At 45.6% G+C, this 22314-nt stretch overlaps 1 protein-coding gene across 1 annotated transcript in view; it reads right to left on the bottom strand.

The window, feature by feature from the left end:
• Positions 1–19142, bottom strand: part of TTC28 (tetratricopeptide repeat domain 28) — a 654492-nt gene extending 635350 nt beyond the window's left edge. The window contains exon 1 of the mRNA XM_056820926.1: positions 18913–19142. Within this exon, the coding sequence (XP_056676904.1) occupies positions 18913–18990 (78 nt within the window). The 5' untranslated portion in view covers positions 18991–19142. The remainder of the gene's footprint in view (positions 1–18912) is intronic.
• Positions 19143–22314: the final 3172 nt, after the last annotated feature.

The following is a 22314-nucleotide window of genomic DNA, read 5'->3' as shown; positions in this document are numbered from 1 at the left end:
CTCAAAAAGCAGGGCAGACCAAACTGAAAAGGAAAACCAGTCTTTAAAGACCAGAATTAAGCAACTGGAAGACAATGATCTTTCAAAGCAGCAAGAATTAATAAAGCAAAGTCAAAAAATTAACAAATTAGAAGAAAACAGAAAATATCTCACTGACAAGGTGACAGACCAGGAAAACAGAGGAAGGAGAGACAATTTGAGAATCACTGAGCTACCTGAAAAACCAGCGATAAACAAAAATCTTGATGCCATACTACAAGAAATAATCAAAGAAAATTGCCCTGAAACTCTTGAAGAAGGGGGCAAAATAGAAATTGAAAGGGTTCATAGAACACCCTCTATACTAAATCCCCAAAAGTCAACTCCCAGGAATGTAATTGCCAAATTCAAGAGCTTCCAAGCTAAGGAGAAAGTCTTACAAGAAGCCAAAAAGAGAAACTTCAGATACAAAGGATCACACAATCAGGATGACACAAGACCTGGCAGCTTCCATGCTAAAAGACTGCAAGGCCTGGAACATGATATTCTAAATGAACATCCTAGTGCAAACACCAACAACATGGAAATAGGTTCTTATCAAGGACACATGTAATACCCAGTGGAATTGTGCATCAGCTACAGGAAGGAGGGGAGGGGAGGGAGGGATGGAATATGATTCTTGTAACCAAAGAATAATGTTTTAAATTGACTAAACAAAATTTAAATAAATAAATAAATGAAATATTTGTGTACCAGCATTTAGTCCAGGACTCAGAAGAAAGTAAGGCTTAATAAATGTGTTTTCATTTATTTCATATGAAGTAAAATCTTTTTGATTAGATGAAGATAAACTTGTGATTGGCTAATCAAAAAAGCAAATAATACTTCTGGGCATTTTAAATATTCAAAGAAATTTCAGCAGTTACTTTGAGCCAATCAGTTGGCAAAAGACTACAAGTGTAGGAGTGCCTTGAGGAGCAGACCCTCAAGCTCATACCAGAGTAAGATGGAAGAAGAGGAGGGAGAAGAGTGAGATACTCCCAATGACCAGTTAATGCATCCAACAGGAACAGAAGGAGAAAGGAGAATAAGCACAGACTCAGAAAGATGGCAGCCACCTCAGGGAAGAATCAATGCCAAAGCACCAAAAAAGAGGGCCTCAACTTACCCCAGTTTCTTCAACTGTAAAATGGGAATAATAACAGTACTTGCCTCCCAGTGTTGTGAGAATCAAATGAGGTAATAATTGTAAAGTGCTCAGCTTAGAGCCTGGCATATGGTAAGTGCTCCATAAATGATTATATTATAGAAGAGATTATTGTCTGGATGTGGATTAGATTAGATCTCTGAGATCCTTTCCAGCTCTGAGATCTCTAAAATCTCAGAAGGAATCTGTAGAATTTGCTCTTCCATTAGAGGTACAGAGAAGAATTAGATCATGATAATCAAAATAATAATTAAGTTAGACTAAGATCTAAGATAAGGAAGGAAGGAAGGAAGGAAGGAAGGAAGGAAGGAAGGAAGGAAGGAAGGAAGGAAGGCAGGAAGGAAGGAAGGAAGGAAGGAAGGAAGGAAGGAAGGAAGGAAGGAAGGAAGGAAGGAAGGAAGGAAGGAAGGAAGGAGCTGGCATGACACTAATGAGCAACTGCCCCATCGGGACATATAAGGCAAGAAGGTGGAACAGTCTGGATCCTTGCAGTGAGGGGCTCCTACAAGATGTCTAATAAGGGAGATGGGCAGGAAACAACTCAAACCTTGCAACAGCATAAAAGTGGATGAGGCAGATAAGAACTAGGATTCTATGGAAGCTAAGCCTTAGTTACATGTGTCCTGGAGGCTGGGGTTTCATGGACTCATAGTCATTCTAGACCTATTTCTCACCAACAAGAAGGAAATGTTTGCTGGGGTGCAGATGACGTAAAACAAGGGCCCAGCTGAAAAAACCTATCCTCAGAGCACACATAGCTGCCAATCTATATGGAAGGTGGGCAGGAAGCTACCCCTGGAAAGGTCTGATGACATTCAGTGGAAAGGGACTAGAATATGCTCAGATAGATAGATGGATGGATGGATGGATGGATGAATGAATGAATAGATGGATAGATGGATGGATGAATAGATGGATAGATATATAGACAGACAGAGAGAGAGAGAGAGAGAGAGAGAGAGAGAGAGAGAGAGAGAGAGAGATGGATAGATGGATGGATGGATGGATGGATGAATGAATGAATAGATGGATAGATGGATGGATGAATAGATGGATAGATATATAGACAGACAGAGAGAGAGAGAGAGAGAGAGAGAGAGATGGATAGATGGATGGATGGATGAATGGATAGATAGATAGATAGATAGATAGATAGATAGATAGATAGATAGATAGATAGATAGATAGATAGATAGATAGACGGACAGATAGGTGGATAGATAGATAGAGAGAGACAGACAGACAGATAGATACGATATGACAGATAGACAGATATTGATAGATAGATATTCAGACTGTGGCTAGAGCCTTTCAGCTGTCTGCTGAGCCAAAACTGAGAACACCTGCCAAAGGCACTCAGTGGCCTCAGCATTTTCTCTTTCTTTCACATGCACCCCATGCCGCCATCCCCAGCTTCTCTCATGCAACCTCTGAGCATGTGGCCTTTTGGTTGTTGATCTGTTATACCTTTTCTTTCTTGTGTTGAGGTGGAAGCGTAGAGGAGATAGCTACAGCTTTGTAAGCTTCCAAAGGTCATAATACTGAGCTGCAGAGGTTCCGGAGCTAGAGTCCATGGTGGTACTTGTGATCCAGGCCAGTCAATCAAAAACTATTTATTAAGTACTTACTATGTGCCAGGCACTGAGCTATGAACAAGAAAGTCCTTGCCTTCAAAGAGCTTACAGTCTCCTAATGAAGGCAGCACACAAAAGGAAGCAGCAAAGAGGAAGGTACCCAGGGGGAAACATGATGGAGCAGGGAGGAGTGCAGCTAGTGGGGAATGGAGCTCTTCACTCTGCCCTCTAGGCAGTGGGGCAAAGGGGGCTTATGAGGTGGAAAGACCAGGGCAGAGCCCATTAAGCAGGAGGGTGAGGCTCCTGGACCAAGCACCAAAGGAGGCAGCTCCTGGGGAATGAAGCCCAGCCGTAGCTGAGATGATGACTGATCCAGCAGCCTTTTAGAAGTGAACTTAAAGAGGCAAATGCTTTGTATAATATGCTTTAAGTTTGATCCTATTCTCCCACGGTGGTATAGAGGAAAGTATGTTCTCAGGTGTTAGGAACAAAATGTCTATGCCTCTGTTCTTGATATTGACAGATATAAATATACATATATTTTAAATCTTTACCTTCTGTCTTAAAATCTATACTATGTATTGGTTCCAAGGCAGAACAGTAAGGGCTAGGCAGTGGGAGTTAAGTGACTTGCCCAGGGTCACACAGTTAGGCAATGTCTAAGGTCAAATTTGAACCTAGGATCTCACATCTCTAGACTTGGCTCTCTATCCATGGGGCCATCCAGCTGCCCCTTTGCTATATATACATTCTTTATTAATTTTTTTATTAAAAACCCTTACCTTCCATATTAGAATCAGTACTGTATATTGGTTCTAAGTCAGAAGAGCGGTAAGGGTTAGGCGATGAGGGTCAAGAGACTGGCCCAGGGTCATACAGCTAGGAAATGTCTGAGGGCAAATTTGAACCCAGAACCTCCCATCTCTGGGCCTGGCTCTCAATCCACTGAGCCACCCAGCTGCCTCCTTGCCATATATTTTTAATAAATTGTGGTTGTTGTTCAGTCATGTCCAACTCTTTGTCACCACAAGAACCACAGCACTCCAGGTCCTTCTATCCTCCAGTCTCAAAGTCTGTCCAAAGTTTATGTTCCTTGTTCCTATTCTACTATCATCTCAATTTCTGCCATCCCTTTTCCTTTTGCCTTCAATATTTCCCAACATCAGGGTCTTAAGACTTTAATGTAACCTATTAAGTAATGTTTTTCTGAAACTACCTTGATTTCTCCATAAACAAGTATCCCTCTGTAAAAGTGATTGATGTCAGTCAGCTGGTGAAATGATACAAAAACACCAGTCGCTGAGGGCATGAATGAAGGATAATCCTGCTACTGATTCTGAGAGCACAGAGGAATGGGAGCTAAAGAAATACACTCCCAGACCGTCAGGGCTAACCACAGAACTCGGGGTGGGAGATGTAGTGAGGATGCCCCCAGGATGTAAAAGGCCTGGGTAGATATGAAGTTAGGGACCTTCCATTCAGCACGGCTGTGGAAATAAGCCCAGAACACCCTAGAATGCCAGGGAACCCATCAACTTGGAAGCAATAAGCACGTAGCATTTCCCCTTAGCTTGAACCCAACCTATTCTCTCAAAAAGCCACCAGGGCACAAAACTTCATCAGGAACCTTACTGGGGAGCCACCCACTAAACGACCAAGTCCAGCTGAGCAATCATACATTGACATGTCGATTAATCATATATAGAAAACTCTTGTCTTTAGTCACTGAAGTAACCTATATTCGTCTTTACTCTGTGCATCAGTAGCTATCATTGTTTCTGTATGAAGATTACCTACGTCCTTTACCCTATAAAGTGTAGACCCCAACTCAATAAACTTCCCCTCCACTCTGAGAGCCTGTCTGCATAGTCATTAGACGCTTGGTCCTCCTGTAACGCAGCCCCCCACGCTTCTTGCCCCAACTTGATGACCCACAGAACACAACAGGGGACATAATAGCAATGCACAGAGATCAGATTCAATCCAGCCTCAGATGCTTCCTGTAGCATCCCAAGCATATTCACATCTATGAAATATAAATGACTGTGTGGCGACTGTGTCTCCAAGCATAAGGTTATACCAATGAGGCTTGTGAATGTAACCTTGAACTGGCCATGCGGCCCTTGGCTAAGACAAACTCATTAACATGCTCGGACTCAATTCCCCAGGAAAGCTCACTTTGCAATCTACACGCCCAAAGGTGTTCCCTCTACCTTGCCACCCAATCTTGATTGTCTATACTTTGTGATGTGGTTACTATGTCCTTGGGAGTACCGCCCAAGCAGGACATGAATAAAGTCAGAGGCAAACCGATGAACTTCCTCTTGGCTTTTCTCCCCTTCCATGGAGCTCCACTGGGCTCCTCAATGACTATCTCTCTCTCCTCTTGACCTTCTCCTTCCCAGAGGCTGTAACCATCTCGGCCTGCATTTCCTATCTTAATCTCCTCCTCCACCTCGTGTTCCTTTGTACTCATACTCTCCCATCAAAGGGAGTATCATAGGGATTGCCTGCCCTATCCAACCACTGACTTGTCCGTGTCTTTCATTTCCACCCTGGTTCTCGGTTCCTACCTCTCCTCGGGTCCCATCACAAAGGTGAGCCCCTTCCCTTGTGGGACCCTGCTGGTCAGGGAAGTCCATTAAGGAAAACCCCACACTTCCTAGCCATGTAACCTTGAATAAATTACTTAACCTGTTTGCCTCAGTTTGCACAACTGTAAAATGGGGATAATAATATCATTTACCTTCAAGGGTTGTTATAAGGCTCAAATGAGATATTTGTAAAGCACTTAGCACAGTGCCTGACACATAGTAGATGTTACATAAATGCTAGTTATTATCAATATTATTGTGGCAATTTAATTTTTTAACAAAGAGATTTCAAAGGGTTCAAAGGAAAGTATATATAGGTTCTAAAGACACAATGAAGTCTAATAAGGGAGAAAAAGGTAACTTATCTGAGCTGAGACTTTTGTGGATACTCATGGGATTCATCAATCAATTTCGATCATTAGAAGACATGTAGGATCTTACCAGTCTGGCTGATAAAGTGTCTGCAGGTCTATATCAACCAGCTGGCCTAAAAGCTCTTCTTGGCCAAAGAAGTTCCTGGTTACATTCTTTTCCTTGCTCCTATCCAACCACTCTGAAGTGATCACTGCCAATGGAGGTATGAGATAGGCCCTTCCCTCACCATCCCAAAAAACAGGATACTCAAGTGTCCTGGAAGTCAGCTTGAAGGATCTAACCCGAAATCTTGACAACTACAGGATAAGATCTCCACTTTCTTAGCCAAGGCCTTCACATGAATACCCAAATGACCCAAGGAGCTAACATTACAGTTTATTAAACAGTAGCTTTACTCAGGCATCCCAGGGGTCTATGATGCCAAAATCCAAGAAAATGGAAAAAATACTCAATTTGTAGTCAGAGTCCTTTGATGCCCCTTATGGCTGTTGCAGTGGTAAGTCAGACGAGGTGCCCTCCTGACTGGTGATGAGGAATGGAAGTGGTTATCTTTTTCCCTCGTGCAAAAAGACAAATGCAGACCAGTGTTAGAATTCAATGCCTTTGAATGCTAATGGTCTTCATCTAATGGCAGAAGGAAGTGTTCTGAATGGTAAGGAGCCTCTTCTAAACTTCAGGACATTCAATCTCAATGTGACACAAATGTATCCTGCCCTATGGAGTTAGGGCTTTCCTTCTGAATCCATAAGGCCTCTTGTGTACCCCCATTTAAGCTGGGCCCTTGAGTTCTTCTATATCACTGTACCTCAATGGCATGGAAAGAACTGTTTGGTTTTCAATGGCTTAGGGTAAAGTAAATGCAGCTGAAATTTCTGGTGCCTTTCCTATTAAGATGAAGGAAAAAAATGCTAGGACATATAGAGAAGTTGGAAGCAAAAGCAGTTGATGGTAGAAGGATACAAAATCATAACCCATTCCTATAAGAAGGAAATTCTGTAAGCACGGTATCAGGGTTGGCCCTCACCATTCTGCCTTGGAAACAATATTTAATATTGACTTTAGGGCAGAAGGTAAGGGTTTAAAAAATGGGAGAGCTAAAGCTCAAAATGAATTGAGTATATGATTGTTTTTTTCTTACAATCTTGAACTCAGATCCATTCATTGGGAATGCTACTTAGTTACTGATAGGTGAAACTACTTCAGGCAGCACTAAGACCTCAAGTGAGCTGGCTAAATGATGTTTATCCCACAAATGAGGTGGGGGAGCAGCAGAACTTGTATCACCCTATGCAGTCTTCATCTGCATTCTAAATCCCTCACCTTTGACATTTTTTTGTAAATCTTTGAGTTATCTGGTTTTGTCTGATTTGACTGCATATCTTTGGGGACCTAATTCTCATCGTTACTTATTATTATTTTATTTAATTTGCCTCTCAAGATTGTTGTCAGGATCAAAGTAGATAGTATTTGTGGAAGCTCTTAGCACATAGTAGGTACTTAATAAATGCTCATTTCCTTTGATTCCTTTCTTGTTTCCACATGAAACTTCATAAAGATATTTTGAGAAAAAAAAATGAGTTGTGGCTGGTTATCAGAAGAGCTAAGGACAACAGAAAAGGGAGGGATATGCAGAAAGAAGAGAGAGGATCATTGCTCAGGAGGGATCTGAAGATGGAGTAGGGGAGGATGGAAAGGAAACAGTTACTTATTTTACCTCTGTTTTCCCTGCCAAAGGAAAGTCTTTATATTGGAAAGGACTAAACAAAAATGACTAACAGAGAGCTGATATCCAAGATAAGGAGGTAGGAAGAGAGCCCGGCTTCCTGGAATGAGTTCAATTCTCCAAGTCCAGAGGAAATACCTCCCAGGAAACAGGAAAAAAAAAAAAGATTAATAAGACAACATGTTGAGTCAAGGAAGTCTATAAGAGGAAAAAGGGAAAGTAATAAGCATTTCTATAGCACCTATGTGCCAGGCACTGTGCTAAACACTATGTAAACATTATCTCATTTTATTGTGACAATAACTCTGGGAAGTAAGCGCTGTTATTATCCCCATTGTTGAGGAAACTGAGGCAAACAGAGACTCAGTGACTTGCTCTGAGTCACAGAGCTACTAAGTATCAGAGGCAGGATTTGAACTCGGGTGTCCACCTTCTGTGTACACTCCCAAACTGTTCTTGCACTTTAGTGTCTAGGAGAACAAGAAAGCTTCCATCAGAACAGCCAAGGTCAAATCTTATTCCAAGTTTGATCAAAGGAACGAGAAGGCAGCCCCCAAAATGACAGAAAGATCATTTTCAAGACTCATCATTAAAGGGCCAGTCAGTCCACATGTGGAGAAGGAAGCCGAGATCGCAAAGGGCCACCGTACCCTCCCTGGTTTCAGAGAAATCTGCGGAGATTTATACTGATACGGAGTGAAGTGAGCAGGAGCAGGAGGACGATTCCTGGTACAACTGCACAGTTAAGAGTCCTGAAACCCGGGGCCGACGGAATGAATGACCATCCGCAACTGCAAAGGGCTGATGAGGAAGCAGCTTCCTGTCCAGACACAGCCAATGTGGGAAGCGGTTTTTCTTGACTGTCACCTAAGTCTTCTTATTCTTTTTTCAGTGGTGGGGGAAAGGGGAGGGGAGGCAGGAGGGAAAGAGAACACTGCTCTGGGCTAAAAGAGGGTCACCGAATCACTGGTTCAAAACATATAGAAAAGGTCAGAATGAAACAATCAGGATTAAGTTTACATATACATAAAAGGAAAAGCAAGCACATACTAGAGATGCGCAGTTTCACGTACAACCCTTTCTCTACTCTGTTTTGCATCTGGAAGTGTTCCCTTTAGTGGATGCTTGTTCAATTCAGAGTGAGGGCTGCTAGGCGGCGCTGTGGTAGCCTGGGCCTGGAGTCAGGAAGACTTCTACCCAGTTCAGATGTGACCTCAGACACTAGCTGTGGGACCCCGAGCCAATCACTTAATCCTGCGTGTCTCGGTTTCCTCATCTGGAAAATGGGCCGGAGAAGAAAATCACAAACCACTGCAGGATCTTTGCCAAGAAAATCCTAAATGACTGAAATAAGTGAAAAAGAGCAAAAATCCATTTTTAAAAATACTGAATTCTAAGCGGTCACGTTTGGTTACTTTCTTTCCTTGTTCGGAGGGTTGCCAGAATGGCTGTGCGGCGTCTTCAAGGAGGACAAGCGCCTCTGGCGAGGTCAGAGCTGCGCCTCCACCTTTGCTGCCCGCCTGCCACCCGAAGCTGTAGCATGCCAACGGCCAGCTGCTCTCAGGTAAAGCGTCTCGGCAGACAGGCTAAGGCAGCCCAGGCCTCAGCAGTGAGGCAGGGCAGACTTCTCCCCTAGCAGGACGGGCAGACAAGAACACTTGTCGCAGGGGCCGTGAAGGGGGCTGAGGCAGGCCGTGTCAGCCAGTGAAGACGGCCAGGCCATCCACGGCATCCTGGACCATCGCTAGACCTGACTGGTCCTGCCACGGGTCCTCGAGGACTCGGGAAGAGACAGCGAGGCGGACGGCGGTGCAATCCCCACCTCACCTAAATCCAGCTAGAAGTCAAGCCACTGCCCTGTGACGTCACCAAAGGGGCTAGCCTGGCCGACTAAGAGAATGCTTTCGATGCTAAGCATCCCATGGAGTAGCCAAGGCCAGGCCTCAAGAATGCGGGAGACCAGAGACTGTGGGCCTTTCCTCCTATCCCTAGAGGTCAGCACTGTGCCGGGCACAGAGCACACAGTTAAGAATGCCTCGCCCAGAGGAGTATGTCAGACTCCTCTCACTGTCTAGAGGCTTAGAAAGGAAGCCAATCATACTAAAAGTTATCAAAGTATTTTTGAGTCATCGCCTCTGGGTTCAGATAACCCTCAGGGGGCAGCTGGGTAGCTCAGTGGATGGAGAGCCAGACCCAGAGACAGGAGATCCTGGGTTCCAATCTGGCCTCAGACACTTCCCAGCTGTGTGACCCTGGGCAAGTCCCTTGACCCCCATTGCCTAGCCCTGACCACTCTTCTGCCTTGGAGCCAGTACACAGTATTGACTCCAAGACGGAAGGTGAGGGTTTATTTAAAAAAAAAAAAGATAACCCTTAGATGAAATCTGCTGGCCAATATTAGACCACTGATCCAGTGGGTGGGGAGATTCCAAAATGAACCCAACAGGCTATAATCACAAGGTGGAATGGAAAAAAAATCTAAACTCGTACAGTTCAGCTCAAAAGCCCAGCTTCACAAAGACGGGACTGCGGGAAGAGCCAAAGGGAAGCAGTTTGTCCATAGACAAGGGGGGGAGTTGGGCCAGGGTACAGTACAGGCTCCAAAGGAGTCCAGGGCAAACTATCCCCAAAGTCACTGCGATGGCAGTTAGGAGAGGCCCCTGTCACCAAGCAGAGATGAGAGCTCCACTGCCCTGGGCCTTGGCCACCAGCCATGCCACCCCTAGAAGATGGCTTGCAAGACTGAGTAAGTCTTTAAAAAGACCCTGATGGGAGCAGCTAGGTAGCTCAGTGGATAGAAAGCCAGGCCTAGAAATGGAAGATTCTAGGTTCAAATCTCACCTCAGATGTTTCCTAGCTGTGTTACCCTGAACAAATCACTCAATCACCACTGCCTAGACCTTACTGCTCTTCTGTCTTGAAACCGATACACACTATTAATTCTAAAATGGAAGGGAAGTGTAAAAATAAAAAAGGCACCCTGAGCGGGCGCCAAAACAATCCTGATTTCTGTGTAGTTTACCCAACATTTAAGAGGCCTTTAGGTGCAAGTCTTTTTGAGTGTCACCACTATTAGCTCAATTCCACTGATAATATTTCCTCTTTAAAGCTGGGACTCAGAGAGTTCAAGTGACTTGCCTGTAACAACTCAGCTACTAAAGAATGAGCCAGAAATCAAAGACAGATCTCCAGACTCACCTGAATTCAATGCTCTCTCTAGTCACTACATCACAAGCTTCCAAAAAACATGTCCCATAAGCATCCCTTTCAGGAACATTTACCCGTTACCACCTGGTGCCTTATCATATCTTACTGCACTTCCCACCTAGCTCAGCCAGCCCAAATGGTCCCTTCTCTGGGCCTTTGTACAAACTGGTATCATGTCTGGAACTGATGCCCCCCTCCCCTCTGCCTCTTGGAATCTCTGGTTTCCTTTAAGAGTCAGCTCAAAAACCTTGCACAATCCCCCCAGCTCTGGGTGACTTCCCTGACCCTAAATCACCCTGTACCTATTCTGTATATAACTAAATATGGCTTATTGTCTTCCCCAGTTAGACTACCAGCTTCCAGAAGACAAGAAGTCTTTTGTCTGGGTGCCCCCCTGTGCCTAATGTGGCACTTTAATACAAAGTTCCTTAAATAAATGCTTGTTGGTGGATCAGAAGAGATAAGGGCTATACAACCCACAGCTCAATTAAAAGCACTTATTAAGCACCTGCTGGGGATACAAAGTCAAAAGTGAGACATGTCCTAGCCAAAAGGAGCAAGAGGCAACAACATACACTCAAGAATACATCCTGACTCTGTTACAAAGTCAGTGCAAGCTAGTTTGGGAAAGGAGCTCACAAGCATCTTGTAATCAGGGTGATATAGAAGGGGGCACCTGAGCAGAGGCTTGAAAGAAAACAATGGTTCCAAGAGCAGGAGGTGAGGAATGCATTCCAGACATGGGAGACAGCCAGTGGTGGCAAGAGATAGAGTGGCCTACCGTGTGCAGAATAGCAATGAGGCCAATGGGGATGGAATGGAGTGTGCAGAAGGGAGAGGGAGGGATGTGTGAGAAAACTGAAAAAGTAGAAAGCGAATAATAGCAGCATCCTCCCTCCAGGGTTGTTGTGGGGATCAAATATGATATTTCTGTAATGTGCTACAAAGAAGCTAGCTGCTATTCACTTGCTTTATATTCATGCTACATATCTTTTTGTATGGCTTTGCTGTCTCTTCCATTGGAATGAAAACTTCTGGCAAGCGGAGATGGCTTCATCTTTGTGCTTTTATCCTCAGAGTCCTGCACACAGTGCCTGGCACATAGTAGGTGCTTAAAAATGCCGACTGGATTGGATTGGATCCCCAGTCCCGGGCACAGTACCTGGTACATTGTAGGACCTTAATAAATACTTAAGAGATTGATGGACTGCTAAAACAAAGAGTTCTTTCCAATGCAAATATTGCCTTCAACTAATTACTAAGAAGTAATCAATGTACCTGCACCACCTGTTTAGAGCATCACGCTAGCTACTGTATTTCAGCCTTTTCTTCAAGGGGAAAATGACAGTGAAAATGATAACAGTCTTTTAACCAAAGAGAAATTAGGAAGCTTAAATCCCTATGTAACTCTCACAGGCTGTTTCCTACCCGAATTCCCAAGAAGTTCAAAGATTTTGGTTGAAAGAATCTCAATCAGCAGAAACTTTTTCATGAAATACATCGAGCTGTAATGGAAGCAGAGCAAGTTTAATCCAGAATGTTAGCACACTAAGATATGATAACTATGAAGCAGACGAGTATTATTTTAATTAAGAATTATCCCTTAGTTTAGTTGTGAATTAACTGAGAAGCTGGCAAGTAGATAGGTAGATAGAGAGCTGGGCTCAGAGTCAGGAAGCCCCAGGATCTGACCTAAACTGACTATGTGACCCCCCGCAGGAGAATTAACCTAGCGCCCCCCCACCCCACTCTCTAACGTGACAGCTTCTCTGTAAGTTTCCTCTCCTGTGAGTTCCTAATACTACCAAAATCACTGACCTACTCCCTAACCCCCCCATTAACATAACACCAATATATCAAGCAAGGCTTTTGTATACAGTCTGAATATACTAAGAAAGAGTTTAACAAAGGTCCCAACAAGGTTCTTGTCATTTCTGAAGACTCCCTCCTTTGGGGGATGCTTCAAACATAGCCCAGGGATTATAGAAGAAATATTGATGGTGACACGTGCTGGTGTGTCACCTTCAGAAATGACTCTTCCTGTTACATGTGACACCCAGTGGAATCACACGTCGGCTATGGGGGGTGGGGAGGAGGAAAAGAAAATGATCTTTGTCTTTAATGAATAATGCTTGGAAATGATCAAATAAAATATTATTAAAAAAAAAAGAAATGACTTCCTGTTAAAGAGAGCCTTACAGGGACAACTAGGCTCAGTGGATAAAGAGCCAGGCCTAGAGAGGGGAGGTCCTGGGTTCCAATGTGACCTCAGGCACTTCCTAGCTGTGTGACCCTGGGCAAGTCACTTGACCCCCATTGCCTCGCCCTTGCCGCTCTTCTGCCTTGGAGCCAATACACAGCATTGATTCTAAGACAGAAGGTGAGGGTTTTTAAAAGGAGAGAGAAAGAGTTCTACAACAGGACTGTCAAAGAGAACTTCTCATTTCTTCCAGGACGGGGCTGTCCCATTATCCCAACTCAGAACCCAGGCAAGAATCTTAGCTCTAAACTTGTGTTAAGCCCCATCTCAGCCTCCTCACCTAGAAGAGGGGTATCAAGTCTGTATTCCCTGGCTTCCAAGGTGGTTGTGAGGAAAATCCTTAAGCTTTCATGTTCTTATGTTGTTATTATTTAACACTAAGTATCCACAGCAACTTGGTAACTTTTTCTCAAAATTCATTCAGGTGCCAGATCTTACGCAAGCCTTAGAATAAGCTGTAGAAGGGGGCAGCTCGGTGGCTCAGTGGATAGAGAGCCAGACCCAAAGACAGGAGATCCTGGGTTCAAATCTGGATCTAGATACTTCTGAGATGTGTGATTCTGAGCAAGTCACTTAACTCCCATTGCCTAGCCCTTACCACTCTTCTGCCTTGGAACCAATACACAGTATTGATTCTAAGCTGGAATGGGAGGAAGAGAAGGAAGAGGACGAAGAGGAGAGAGCAGGAGGAGGACAAGGAGGAGGAGGAGGAGGAAGAAGAGAAGGCGCTAACAAAGTGCTGGATGTAGCCAGTTATTGCCAATTTAATTTGTTTTAAAACTCTTACCTTCTGTCAGAGAATACATACTAAGTGTCAGTTCCAAAGCAGAAGAGTGGTAAGGGCTAGGCAATAGGGGTTAAGTGGCTTGCCCAGGGTCACACAACTAGGAAGCATCTGAAGCCACATTTGAACCCAGGGCCTCTTATCTCCAGGTCTGGCTCTCTAGTCATTGAGTGACCTCACTGCCCCTGCTAATGCATTTTAGCACTTACTTTGAACCATACACAACCAAATTCCGAAACATCAGTCATATCTAACAGATATTCAGTTCCTTGTAGCTTGAAATTGGTCAAGAACATATCAATATAAATTCCTGTTTCCTCTAAAAGAACAGAAACACTGCCCTGCCTCAAATGAACAAGTTGCTATTATCCACATTTGTTGGGCATCTCAGTTTTAAGCAACTGCCAGACTATTTGGTAGAACCTGGTGGTTTCTTCCAGTGAACACACTATTTTTACATTACTTATGATCTATAAAGCACTGAAAATGAGAATCATTAACAGCATTAACAACAAAAAATTTTAAATTGACAAGTAGAGAAGAACCATAAGAAATAAACCATTTTCAAAAGATGAGCTTTCAGAAATTAAAGGGTCTTCAAATTCTAAAGATCCCTGATAAGGAGGTTCTCCCAACATTCCATGAAAGGGTCTGTGCTGCCTCTCAGGGCTGTCCTGTCCATCACTGTCAAGCTGAACCAATATCAGCACAAATCATTTTGTTCATGGCCCTTTATTCAAGCCAAAGGGTCTTTGATATTCTGTAATTTCCTACAAATTACTTTATCCTCTCCTCAGTTTCCTCACCTGTAAACAGAAAATATAAAATCCCATTTATCTCTAAATCTTATGATTCTAATGATCTCTTTTATACATAAAATTGAATTTTTTCAATTAAGAAGCATTTACTCTCTCCCTCCCTCCCTCCCACCCCCAATTTAAGAGGAAAAAAAAATCCTTGTGATAAATATTCATAGTCAAACAAACAAATTCTCGTACTGTTCATGTTCCAAAATGTATGTCTCACTCTGCATCTTGAATTCATCACTTCTGTCAGAAGGTGAGGAGCATGATTTATCCCAAGTCCTTTGGAATCATAATTAATTACATGGATCAAAGTACTCAGGTTTTTCAAGGTTGTTTGCTTTAAAATGTTGTTGTGATTGGGTTACTTATTCTCCTGGTTCTGCTCACTTCATTCTGCATCAGTTCATACAAATCTTACCAAGTTTCTCTGAATTCATCCTCTCATAATTTCTTTTTTTTTTTAAACCCTTACCTTCTGTCTAGACAAGACAGAAGTCAATACTTTGTATTGGTTCCAAGGCAGAAGAGCAGTAAGGGCTAAGCAATGGGGGTCAAGTGACTTGCCCAGGGTCACACAGCTAGGAAGTATCTGAGGCCAGTTTTGAACCTAGGACCTCCCGTCTCTAGGCCTAGCTCTCAGTCCACTGAGCTATCCCAGCTGCCCCCTCTCTCATAATTCCTTATAGCAAAGCATTCCATTACATTAAAATTGATTCATTTTTGTTCAACTCTACCCTAGCTGATTGACTCCTTTAGTTTCCAGTTCTTTGCTACCCCAGATATAGATGCTCTAAATATTTTTGTCCACATGGGTCCTTTTCCTCTTTGATTTTTCTGCAATAAAGTCTTAGTAAAAATGTCATCAAAGGCTATGCACACTGCAGTGACTTTTTGAGTTTGGTTCCACACTGCTATCCAGAATGGCTGAACCAACCCACAACTTCATCAAAGGTGCCTTAACATTCCTGTTTTCCTTAAGTCCTTCCAACACTTGTCATTTTCCTTTTTTTTTTGTCACCTTTGCCAATCAGATAAATGTGAGGTAGCTGACACCTCAGAGTTGTACTGGATCCTCTTGGCTACTGAAAGGAGTTGGCATGTTATCCATCTGAGTGGCCAGTTTCTCAAAGCTTCTCACCAGGAAACCTGCTGCTCACCATAAAAACTGCCCAGAATGCAGTCCTACTGAAAAGGATTCAAATCTCAAAAGCCTAATTCCCATGAGAAAACTCAGTGTTCTTCAAGAAATGAGGGGGATTTACATCTTTATCCACAAAAGGGCCTGTGAGAGGAAAAGGTAGTATCACAGGATCCTAAAATCAGCTCCACAAGGGACCATGGCGATCATCATGTAACACACACACAGAGAAAGGGGGGGGGGGCAGAGAGAGAGAGAGAGAGAGGAGAGACAGAGAGAGAGACAGACAGAGAGAGACAGAAAGAGAGACAGAGAGACAGAGACAGACAGAGACAGAGACAGACAGAGACAGAGAGAGGCAGAGACAGAGAGAGGCAGAAAGAGAGAGACAGACAGAGACAGACAGAGAGAGAGAGAGAGAGAGAGAGAGAGAGAGAGAGAGAGAGAGAGAGAGAGAGAGAGAGTAGGGGGGGAGAGAGAAGGAAAAGAATCATAGGATTTCAAACTGGAGACTTCAGAGATCACCCAGACCTAATTCCTTCACATTACAATGGAGAAAACAGACCCAGAGAGTTCATAAGGATTTAAAGTTGCAAGAAGCCTTCAAGATCATATATGTAGGCTTGGAAAGGGTCTTAGAGGCTCTCTAGCCCAAACTCTTCATTTTATAGAAAAAGAAACTGAGACCCAGAGAGAGGGAGGGTCACAAGTGCCCAAGGTCACAAAGGTGCTAAATGGTAGAACAAAAATTCAAACCCAGGTCCTTTGGTTCCCAATGGTTCTTTCCTCTAATCAAGTCCAACTCTCACTTAAAAGTGGAAGAAATTGAGACCTAGAAAGAGATTCTACAACTTAAAGGTGCAGTAAACCTTAAGCATCATCAAGTCTGAGCCTCTCACTTCTTGAAGAAGGAAACTGAGACCCTGAGAGGGTTTCTATAGTCCTTAAAGCTAAAAGAGACAAGAGACCAGAGGTCACTTGGTCCAACCTCTTTACTAGACAAAGTAGGACACAGAGATCCAAAGAGGGCCCAATGGGCTCTGAGAGAGAAGAGACCTTAGAGTTCAAGATAATACTTTACTGGGGAGGAAACTCAGACCTAGAGGCAGACTTACAGATTTAAAATTGCAAGAGAATTTATGAGATTATCAAATCCAAAATCCTAACTTTACAGAAGAGGAAACAGGAAGGGAGAGAAACTACAGATTTAAGGCTGCAAAGACCTTCAAGAAGGAAGGAAGGAAGGAAGGAAGGAAGGAAGGAAGGAAGGAAGGAAGGAAGGAAGGAAGGAAGGAAGGAAGGAAGGAAGGAAGGAAGGAAGGAAGGAAGGAAGGAAGGAAGGAAGGAAGGAAGGAAGGAAGGAAGGAAGGAAGGGAATGAGAGATATCATAGTACTTAAATTTGTAAAAGCTTTTAGAGCTCATCTCATCACTTCACTTTATAGAAGAGGAAACAGACCTGGAAAAATCCCACAGAACTTCAGGCTTGAAGAGCTTATCCCTTTCAGTGGAGGGAGTTGTAACTCTGAGAACTCCCAGGATTTAAAGCTGAAAAAAGCAGAACTCTTGCAAGTCCAGGTCCCTTTTCTTTGTCTTTTTTTTTTTGGTCTTTCTTGGATCCTGGACTTGAGTCAGAGCTCCATGCACGGATTCTCTCTACCAAAGCAGACCATATCAGCTTTATCACTCAGAATCCTGAAGTTTCCTGGAGTCAACAAGATACTTCGTTTCTTGCTTCAAAGGCAGCAGTTGGAACTTGAACTCAAGTCTCCCTGACTTCAAGAGGAGGTCTGCTATTCCATGTTGCCCTTCACCCCTTTCTTCATTTTGGAGAAAAGTTATCAGACAGAAAGAACAAAGGACCTACAATTGGAAAAGCCCTAATACATCATCCAGTCCAGCTTCCTCTCACTTAAGAGAACTGGAAATTGAGGCACTGAGTTATATCTATATCTATATATTGAAGAGCTCTAAGCCTCCATCTAGTGCACCCCATGACACTTTACAGAGGAGTCAACAGATCCAGAGGGAATGGGGGATTACATTGGGAGGAACTGTTAGTCTCACTATCCAGTGCATTCCCTTCACATTTTACAGAGGAAGAAACAGAAAACCTCAGACTGGAATCTGGATCTGCCCTGGGGGGGGGGGGGGGCACCCTCTTGGCTTTTTACAGAGGAAACAATTCATTTGTGACTGTGAAAAACCTACACACACACACACACACACACACACACACACACACACACACACACACCATCCCACATACCTCCCCTCACTCTTTACAGATGAGGATAAATAGAGCACAGGGACTTGGCTCTACAGGTCGGAGCGCCCATCCCGTTAGCTCCCTCACTCTACAGAGAAGGAAAGAGGGAACTCAGAACTTGGTTCTGGAAGAGCTGGAGCCCCCATCCTGGCCTCAACCTCCCACTCTACAGAGGAGGGCACACCGGGAGCCCCTAGTCCTTGCAACCCTTTACAGTTACAAAGAAGTTCTGAAGTCGGAGCTTCCAGCCTGGGGAATCCCCACACACAGTCTTTACACCGAGAGCGCACTGGAACTTGGCTCTACCCCTCACTCTGTACAGAACGGGGCACACGGAGTTCCCGGAGCCCCCATCCGGTGCACCCATCACTCTTTACAGAGAACTTCTGGAGAAACTGGAGCCCCCAGCTCATGCACCCCTCACTCTTACAGAACGGGGCACACAGAACGCTCCCGGAGACCTGATCCCGTGCATCCCCCCGCTCTGTACAGAGTTCTGGAGGAACTAGAGTCCCCATCCCATGCACGCCCTTACTCTGTACAGAGGGGGCCCAAAGAACGGTCCCCAGAGCCCCCATCGCGCACACCCCTTTACTCTGTGCAGAGTTCTGGAGGAGCCGGAACCCCCATCCCGCGCACCCCTTTACTCTGTAGAGAGGGGTATACAGAACGCTCCTAGAGCCCCCATCCCGTGCACCCCCTCACTCTGTGCAGAGTTCTGGAAGAGCCGGAGCCCGCATCCGTGCACCCCCTCACTCTGTACAGTGGGGGGCACATAGAGCGTCCTCGGAGCCCTATCCATGCACACCGGCTGGACCCCCGGCCGCGGCGCCCGCAGGTGGCCGCCCTGAGGACCACACCCCCGACCCCCGCCGGCCCCCGGCCCCCAGCCCCCGGCCCCGGCCCCAGCCCATCCCGGCCCGTCCCGCGCCGGAGTTTCCACAAAGAAGTGCCCGCTGGAGTGGCGGCAGCGGCGGCGGCGGCTCCGCCAACTTACCGGGGGCGGCTCGGACTCCCGCTTCCTGCGGCCCCGGCCCGGGGGGGCGGCCGGCGGCTGCGGCGAAGGCGGCTCCATGGTCCCCGCGCCCGCCCGCGCCCGCGCCCGCTCCCTCCGGGGCTCGCGCCTCGTGCCTGCGCCTCGCGCCCGCGCCCGCCCGTCCGCCGGCCTCGAGATAACGGTCCCGCGGCCGCCCAGCCTAGCGAGCCCCGCGCGCCATGTTCCCGCTGTTCCGCGGGTCGCCCCCTCCCCCCTCCCCGGCCCGGCCCGGCCCGCCCGGCGCGAGCCAGGCCGCTGTTCCCGGGGATGACGCCCCTCCCGCCGCGGGGTCCAGCGAGCCTGCAGGTCCCGCCTCGGCCCCCCTCAAGCTCCGCCTCCTTCCCCTCCCTCCGCCTCCTTCGGGATGCTAAGAGCGATCCACGGATACAGCTACAAAGCTAGACCGGGTGATCGCTGCCGAACAGGAGGAGGTAGACAGGAGGTAGGGAAGAGACTGGTGGAGCTTGGGCCGGAGACTCCTCGGAGTCTATCTGGTGCAGCTTCCTCCCCTCCCATTTGGCAGATGAGAAAACTGAGGTCTGTCCAAAATCGCAGAGGCAGTGTGGGGAGAAGGAATGCTGTCCAGCCATAGGATGAGAATGGGGAGACAAAGAGTAGCGGCCGGGGAGTGAGGTCTAAGAGTATGGGCTAGTTGGAAGGGGCAAGTGATAAAAGCCTTTGAATGCTAGACAAATACGTGTTCTTTACTCCTGCAGGCAATAGGGAGCCACTGGAGTTGATTGAGTAGGGGATGCCGTGGTCAAACGTGCACTTTAGAAAGATCCCTTTAGTAGCTGAGTGGAGGATGGTCTGAAGTGGGGGGAGGGGGGACGAGACAGACGGGACCCCGATGCAGCTGTTGCAGAGGTGATGAGGATCTGTACCAGGGCAGGAACGGAGAGCACTGAGCGCCCATCCAATATGGGGGCCGGTGAGAGTGAGACAAGAAGGCATGACAGGTAGCTAGAGCAGCGCCCAGGGCAGCTTCTCCCCACCCACCATTGCCATAACATGATTCTCTAACTGCTTTATGAATATGATCTCGTTTGATCTGACGATAATCTCAAGAGAGAGTTGCTATCATGATCCCCTTTTTACAGAGGAGCAAACAAACAAACCGGGACTAGGTGACTTTCCCAGGTTCCACAGGCAAGTGTCTAAGGCAGGATTTGAACTCAGGTCTTCCCAACTCCTTGTCCAATGCTTTATTCACTGTGCCAAGGAGTAACTGAGACCTGATTTACCCATAGTCCCATAACTAGCACATGGCAGAACCAGGATTAGAACCCATGTCTCCTGCCTTAAGTATATACATGGAGAAAGATGAGTGGAAAGCATAAAATCATAGACTTTTACTTTGCTACCTGCTGTTCCCTGCCTGTAGACACTTAGTCCATTTGGTAGGAGGCTTAGCTGTTTCACCAAACACAGGACCCAGTTGTCCTCACTGATTTCTAAGGTCCCTTTCTAGCTCTAAGTCCTCTGATCCCCTCCCTTTCAGTGGTGAACCCACAGCCCGGCTCCCAAATTGGGACTGGGCTTCTTCCCAAACCCATCCCAAAGTGGGATGGCACCACTGGGAAAGGGGTATCAAGTTCTCCAAGGCGGTTGGAGGAAGGGAGTTTTGGCTGGGAGTCAGGAGACCTGGGTTTCTCCCAATGACTCACTATGGGATTTGGGGCGATTCCTTCTAAATCAGAGGATGTCCAAGGATACCCTGTTCAGTTCATAGGATTTATAGCTAGAAGGAATCAGAGATATCACTTAGTTCAAGCCCCTCTTTGGCAGATAGGGAAACTGAGGAGCTGTAACTCTGCCAGTTCCTGTTGGTCGCCTGGCGCACTAGGATTCCTGTGGACAAGATGGACAGATGTGTGCTAGCAGAGGAAATAGTCAGAAGACTTCAGAACTGGTTCAAAGACGTTCCCTGGGAAGAAGGTCTAAGGAGGAGTTCCCCAGGCATCTGTGCTTGACCCTGTGCTAGGCTGACCTTCATGTGATCAGTGGTTTAGGAAAAACGCATGCATGTTAAATTTGTAGACATCACAAACGTAGGAGGGAGAGCTGACATACCAGATGACAGGATCCCAAGATCAAGCTCAACACATATTGGGCTGGATGTAATAAGATGAAACGTAACACATTCAATGCCAACCTCCCCTTTACAAGATGAAGAAGACATAGGCAGATAGGAGTTTGTTTGTTTGTTTTAGCCCTTACCTTCCTTCTTGGAATCAATACTGTGTATTGGTTCCAAGGCAGAAGAGTGGTAAGGGCTAGGCAATGGGAGTCAAGTGACTTACCCAGGGTCACCCAGCTAGGAAGTGTCTGAGACCAGATTGGAACCCAGGACCTCCCCTCTCTAGGCCTGGCCTTCTATCCACTGAGCCACCCAGCTGCCCCCTGTTTATCATTTTCTTATAGCCCAACAGTATTGCACCATCAACGTGTACCAGAGCTTGTTCAGTCATTCCCTAATTGATGGACATCCCTCAATTTCCAATTCTTTACCACTAAAAAAATAACTTGAAATATTTTTGAACAAGAAGGTCCTTTCCCTTTTTTATGATCTCTTTGGGATACAGACCCAGTGGGCGTAGTACAGGGCCAAAGGGTATGCACAGTTTTATAGCAATTTTGGCAGTTCCCAAACAGGCAGGGCTTTTTTGTCCCTTTTTATACATCCATCTCTTAGCACAATGCCTAACACATAGTAGGCACTTAGTAAATTTTTATTGACTGACTGACTGACATTGTATTGATCTCATTGTGCTCCAGAATATTGCAGAGCCTTCTGAAGGAGATTGATCACCTCTCAGAGCAGTTCTGTTCATATGAATAGGCCTCTTTCCAATACTCAGTGATGCCTGCCTCACCGTCAAAGATGAATTCACCAACTTTCTTAAAGTGAGACTGAACTTCTTCCCAAATATTGGTGTCATCAAGTTGGGGAAAGAGTTACACAGTCCTCTGAGAAGCCTTGAGCTGGAGCGAGCCAATGACAGCTTGACGTCAGGAAACCTGGGTTTCCAGATCCTTGCTCAGACACTCCAAATTGCTGCGGGATCTTGAGTTAGTCATTGACAGGTCAACATTTTAGAATCAGAAAAGGCCTTAGAGGTCATCATTAATAGGCTTTAGAACTGGAAGGGAGCTTAGAGATTCATCAGTTTAGCATCTTTATTTTACAGAGAGGGAAACTGAGGCCCAGCAAAGCTATGCCCTCCTTTTATGGACAAGAAAACATCTCTGGAAAGGACGACATGAACATGTACCACCTAGTAAAGCCTAACTCCATATCTAGGGTTTTTCTCACTGAAACAATCTGACTTCTCTCTGGATCTCAATTTCTTGGACCTTCTG

This window comes from Monodelphis domestica, chromosome 3 (genome assembly GCF_027887165.1).
Source record: "Monodelphis domestica isolate mMonDom1 chromosome 3, mMonDom1.pri, whole genome shotgun sequence".
NCBI lineage: Eukaryota > Metazoa > Chordata > Mammalia > Didelphimorphia > Didelphidae > Monodelphis > Monodelphis domestica.
The sequence above is the reverse complement of the archived record's forward strand: the minus strand, read 5'-3'. Positions and strand labels throughout refer to the sequence as shown.